Source organism: Nymphalis io, chromosome 8, assembly GCF_905147045.1.
Source record: "Nymphalis io chromosome 8, ilAglIoxx1.1, whole genome shotgun sequence".
Taxonomy (NCBI): Eukaryota; Metazoa; Arthropoda; class Insecta; order Lepidoptera; family Nymphalidae; genus Nymphalis; species Nymphalis io.
In genome coordinates this window covers 1,055,758-1,061,151 of record NC_065895.1, presented here as the reverse complement: position 1 = coordinate 1,061,151, position 5,394 = coordinate 1,055,758, and the positions used below count along the sequence as shown (strand labels likewise).

Sequence of the window (5,394 nt, the reverse complement as noted above, 5' to 3'; positions counted from 1 at the left end):
GGATATATTACTATAGTGCAAGTGTGTGCACAAACACAGGTGGAGTCACCACTTTCATTCTCATAATCCGATGATGCACCCACCACCACCTTCGGGCTGCTACATATATTTCACAGATAATCGAAACAACTTTGGTCCAACTTGGTACTTTGAACTCGGGATCCTTTCAGGATTTGAACCTTGGGATCTGCCCCATTCGGGGACAATTTACGACGCAGTCGAACACCAAATACATACCACATATATTTATCAGGGTAAATATGGCGCTCGATTTAAATAATTGAGCACTTGTATTATAAATTTTTAACAGCACCTTACTTTTGTGCATATTTTTAAGAAAAGAAACCGAATTAATTTAAGCTTTCAAAACTTATAATTACGATATAATATTGAAATATAGACGATAGGTACCTAATAAGTTTTAAAGTTAGTGCCAAAGCAAGGCAGGCGAATGTATGTATATTTAAATAAATATATCGATATACGTTCCTAAGCGTGCTGCTCAAATGAGGGCTAAAATCTAAGGAACCTGGGGGCTCAATGAATATAAGAATATTTAGAGTAATGTTATATTAAAAAATAATTAAGTCAACCAAATAGATAGTATTTCTTTTTTGAAGTCGGCTAAAATATAACTTACGTCATTCTTTAGCATATTGACTTATCTATGCAAAATATCGCATCGCTCCATCGCTCCGCTCCGACAAACTAACACGCGTATACACATATTATTTAAACGGAAGTATATCGTATTGTATAATTAATTAATGATTACTTACTAAAGAAATATATGTTTAACGAAAACATGAAATTTTCTTGTAAATACAGAGAATATCAATAGAATTACATTCGTGATATTATACAATTATTACCTAAAAATTAAAGTCATTAATCTAAATTCATAAATTGAAATACATAATTATTTATTTTAACAATCAAATCATGGAAAACTTTATGTATTTACTTTGTATTACATTTACATAAATTTAATCTAAATTATTATTAGAGTAAGTCAATTCGTAACGTAAAAAAAAACTAAGAAAAACAATTTAACAAATCGAGTCACGCTCAATCCAGTGTGGTTTCTCTTCATCGCACGCTCATCCGACAAAATCGTAATCAAATGTAACTAACATTTTTTTTGTTTAAAAAATAAAAAATATAGTTCATTCGTAACCCGTATTCGTCCTCGTCTGAGCGCCGCCGGATGGTCCAAAGTAAAAGTAGACATCAAAGTCTTCGATATAAAAGCGCCTGACCATTCCAAGAACTATCATACCACATCGACCAGTCACTGAGTTCATACTACAATAATGGCCAAGTGGAGCATTGTAAGTGTTACTTGGAGTGCAGTGATGTGTTCTGGATAGTATTAAGTTATTTAGTGTTCGGTTTAGTGTAAGAAATGTGACGACGTGTTTCGTGAATTTTATTAGATTAAATTTAGAATAAACACACGTGTAGTCGATTCTTCATTTTTTTTTGTGATTTTTTTATTTTCTTCACTCATTGAAATGAGTTTATTTTTTTTAATTTAATATAACGTTTGGATAAAATTTCATTTCGAATTATGAATTAAATATTTATATTAGGAATACATCGGATTAGATAATGTATTTAGTACATGACCGATTGGATTAAGAGCCTTCTTACGTTTCAGGTCGCCCTCGCCCTCATCGGCTGCGCCGTCGCTGAGCCCCCAGTAGGCTACAGTTACTCCGCTCCATCTTCCATCTCAGTTGGAGGAGGACACGGCTACAGCTCTCCCCTTTCCAGCGGCGGTCACTACAGCTCCGTGCCAGTCGGCCACCAGACCTCTGAGGGCTACCACATCGACCCCCATCTACTCGACAAAATCAGACACATCATCCTTAAAGATGAGATCCAGAACCAAGCCTACCAATCTTCCATTGGTGGTGGACATGGCCACGGACACGGCATCTCCTCCCACTACGGCCCCCCCGCTCCCGTCTACGGTGTGCCTCACGACAGAATCGTAGGAGTTGAATTGGAATCCCTGCAACAAGGTATCCAAGTCGCTCAGTACCATCAAGCTGAGGAAGGTTACGCCGGTGGATACTCAGGATACTCCAGTGGTGGTTACTCCAGCGGTGGTTACTCCAGCGGCGGTTACTCCGGTGGTCACGGAGGTTCCATCTCCTACAGCGCCCCATCCGCCACTTACACCACCATCGGTTCGCCATCCGGTTCCTACGGAGTCCCATCAGTCTCGTCCTCATACGGCGCTCCTCACCATTAAACGAAAGGAAACTATTAGTCATACCATTTCATGTTAATGTTATGAAAACCATGTGATCGCAACTAGACGTTAACTGTATTATATTTGTTGTTAATGTAAGTTTCTGTAAATAAATCTATCTTTTGTAAAAAATAATAATAATACACACATTTTATTTCGTACATAAGCGAGTTTACATTGCAAAATGCGTTGTTACGCAATAAATTTAAACTGTTTTAAGTAAAGTGGAATGTTCACTACGTAACATTGGTTGAGCCGTAAATGGTATTCGAAAAATACATTAAAGTCATATGAGAATGCAAGGCCTCGATCAGATCGAGCTGGTAACGAGTTGAAAGTGCGATTCCATCGATCGACTTTATGACGAACATATCAATGTAAGACGCTGACGTAATCCGTTATCGAAAGATGCAGGAACAACTTTTGTTTTAAGATATATTAAGGCACGATTTACTTTTACTTTTCGAATAACCAGTCACGGATCCGTCCGAATTAGCCGATACGTCTAATGATTAAATCGTAATTAATTTACTCGATATATTAACATCACTATTAATTATTATAGGATTTAATACGTATTGCTAAAAATTTTTTAGAATTGCTTAAGAGTTTTAGGATTTAAATAATTTGATATACATAGATCGAGTTGAAATAGTGCCGTGAATGGAATTAATGATGGCATATGAGGTAACGTCAAAGCGAAATTAGTAATATAAGGCCGGTGATCTGTGCAGATGCACTTTCTCTTAAATACGCTCTCCTGCAGTGAATTGCGTAACGCGTGGGTTCAAACTATCCATATAAAGTGTATCTATATTAATATGGAACAAATGTTTATACATACGTAATATGAATAAACCAATAATTTGGCTATTTAAATTTTAATCATTTGAAATTCTTGTAGTTTCTACAAAAGTATAATCAAGAGCTGAGATGGCTCAATGGTAGGACATATGAATCTTAACTGAATATTACGGGTTCAAGCAAGGTTGAACACCGTTGAATTTTGATGTTTTTAATTAATTTCGTGCTCATCGAAGAAAGAAAAATCCGTAAGAAGGCCTGCATATTATGTCGAGTAACATTCAACCCAAAATTAAGCAAATTATACAAATAGTTCAATTCACAATGACGCGCTTCACTCTTTCATCCATCATCAATACCACGAGAACATGCCGTTAATGATATATAATGATAATAATTTGCGTGAAGATCATACTTCCACACACCGTCAGGTCATGGATTGATCTTTCTTCTGATGTATTCCCGGAATACGATATAATAATAATAATAATAATGTATTGTGAAAAACATAGCTATACAAGTTAAAGTACAATTTTGATATTATTAAGTAAAAAAATAAATAAAAACACAATTATAATATAAACATTAGTTATGGAAATTGTCAAACATCGAGTTTAAAGGTTCCTTCAAGATTGGCAACGCATCAACACCTCCACTTATGTTGCATTTTAGGCAACAGTGACCACTTACTATCTGGTGGCTCTTCTGCTCGTTTGCACCCTATAGCTATTAAACAAAGCCGTATCCAATAATTCTGATGACACTTACGTGATGATTCTAACATAGCAACAACATTCAAAAGATAGCGAATTCCGAACCGTTCACGAGCTAGAATCATTATAAAATGTTTTTTGATAACACAGACAGTTCTCAAAATCTCAGATTCAGTTCAAATACAGACAGATATGTTTGAATTATTAATTTCTTATGTTTATTATCAACTTACCATAAATCCGTATGTAGTTGATATATGTGCGAAAATATTAACAAAAGATAAAACAAACTCTGAACAGGTTCTTAAATAATGAATTAACATCATATATCTTATCTCAATATACCTAATACTTAAATATTTACTTAACATTGTAATGTAGTAATTACCAAGTTTTTCGAGCATAACCTTGAGCATAGCGTTTGCCATATTGAAGACATACGTAACGTCACAAACTATGTACTTTTTAGTTTATTTTCGGACAAACGAATGGGTCAAAATATGCCAAGAGGTAATTTCCATTGAGGTCAATCTTTTTCACCGCCACTATCCATTCTATCTTATTCTCAATCTATAAGATCTAATGCCCTTTGTCCCTGTGATTGTACTGGGTCACTAAGCCATCCTAATTGATGTTTAGTGATGCAATACATATGTAGGTTTTGGATATCACCTGTAAGATGGTATCTAGGTACATATATTTGTATAAAACCCCACCATCCGAAAAGTCTATTAAGCTCTAGTGTTTTAAATTTTTAGACAATAACTCTAACATAACATAATATACATTTTTAAATATACGTGTTGCATAGATATAGTGATATAAACTAATTTTGATCCCGGTACCTCATGATGATGATGATGATCGGTCAGAAGGATCGATTTCGGCCACCGCGAACAATCTCAAGACAGATTGGCTAACTGAGCAGGATATATTGTAATGCAAAGTATGTGTACAATGCACTATCATAACCCGCTGAGACAGCAAATCAGACACGGTTCAGACGCAGGACTAACGTCTTTACCTACTATCCAAGACAGAGTTTGAACCCAGTATCAGGGTCTGCGGTCTCGTTTTTCGCCACTAGACAAACGAAGCAGTCAATGGATAATTCATAGTGAAGCCGCTGCTAGAATTTAGTTTAGGAGGTATATCGATAATAATGTAAGCAATATATACAGACGCAAATACATACAAACATACAAAAAATAGTTATGGGCATATAATTACTCAGAGATTTGAGATATTACAATCAGCATTGTTTTAAAAACATTTCATTATATAAGTAATTAGATTAATTATATATTAAGCATAACAAGTAATGTAATTAAAAACAAACTCAAAATTATATAATAATTGTCTCACAAACGTTTATATACATATGTACATTTATTTTTTAAATATTATTTTATTTATATAATAATACCTATGTTAAAAACTGTCCGGCAAAATTTTATTTTTGCAACTAGTAGAGTTTAATGAACTAACGAGTTTAACAGTCAAGTATTATATATATTCCTTTATTAAATTTAACTGTACACTTTTAGTATTTTTAAATAATATTACCATTAGAGGTGTATAGAAAAAAATAGGTTAGAATTATTTTTATCACTTAAG

General features: G+C 34.2%; 1 protein-coding gene across 1 annotated transcript; it reads left to right on the top strand.

Moving 5' to 3' along the window:
- The first annotated feature begins 1,277 nt into the window (after positions 1-1,277).
- Positions 1,278-2,392, top strand: LOC126770236 (prisilkin-39-like). Its single transcript, XM_050489513.1, has 2 exons — positions 1,278-1,331; positions 1,661-2,392. The coding sequence occupies exons 1-2, from the start codon at positions 1,314-1,316 to the stop codon at positions 2,258-2,260; spliced, it is 618 nt and encodes a 205-aa protein (XP_050345470.1). The 5' UTR covers positions 1,278-1,313; the 3' UTR covers positions 2,261-2,392.
- Positions 2,393-5,394: the final 3,002 nt, after the last annotated feature.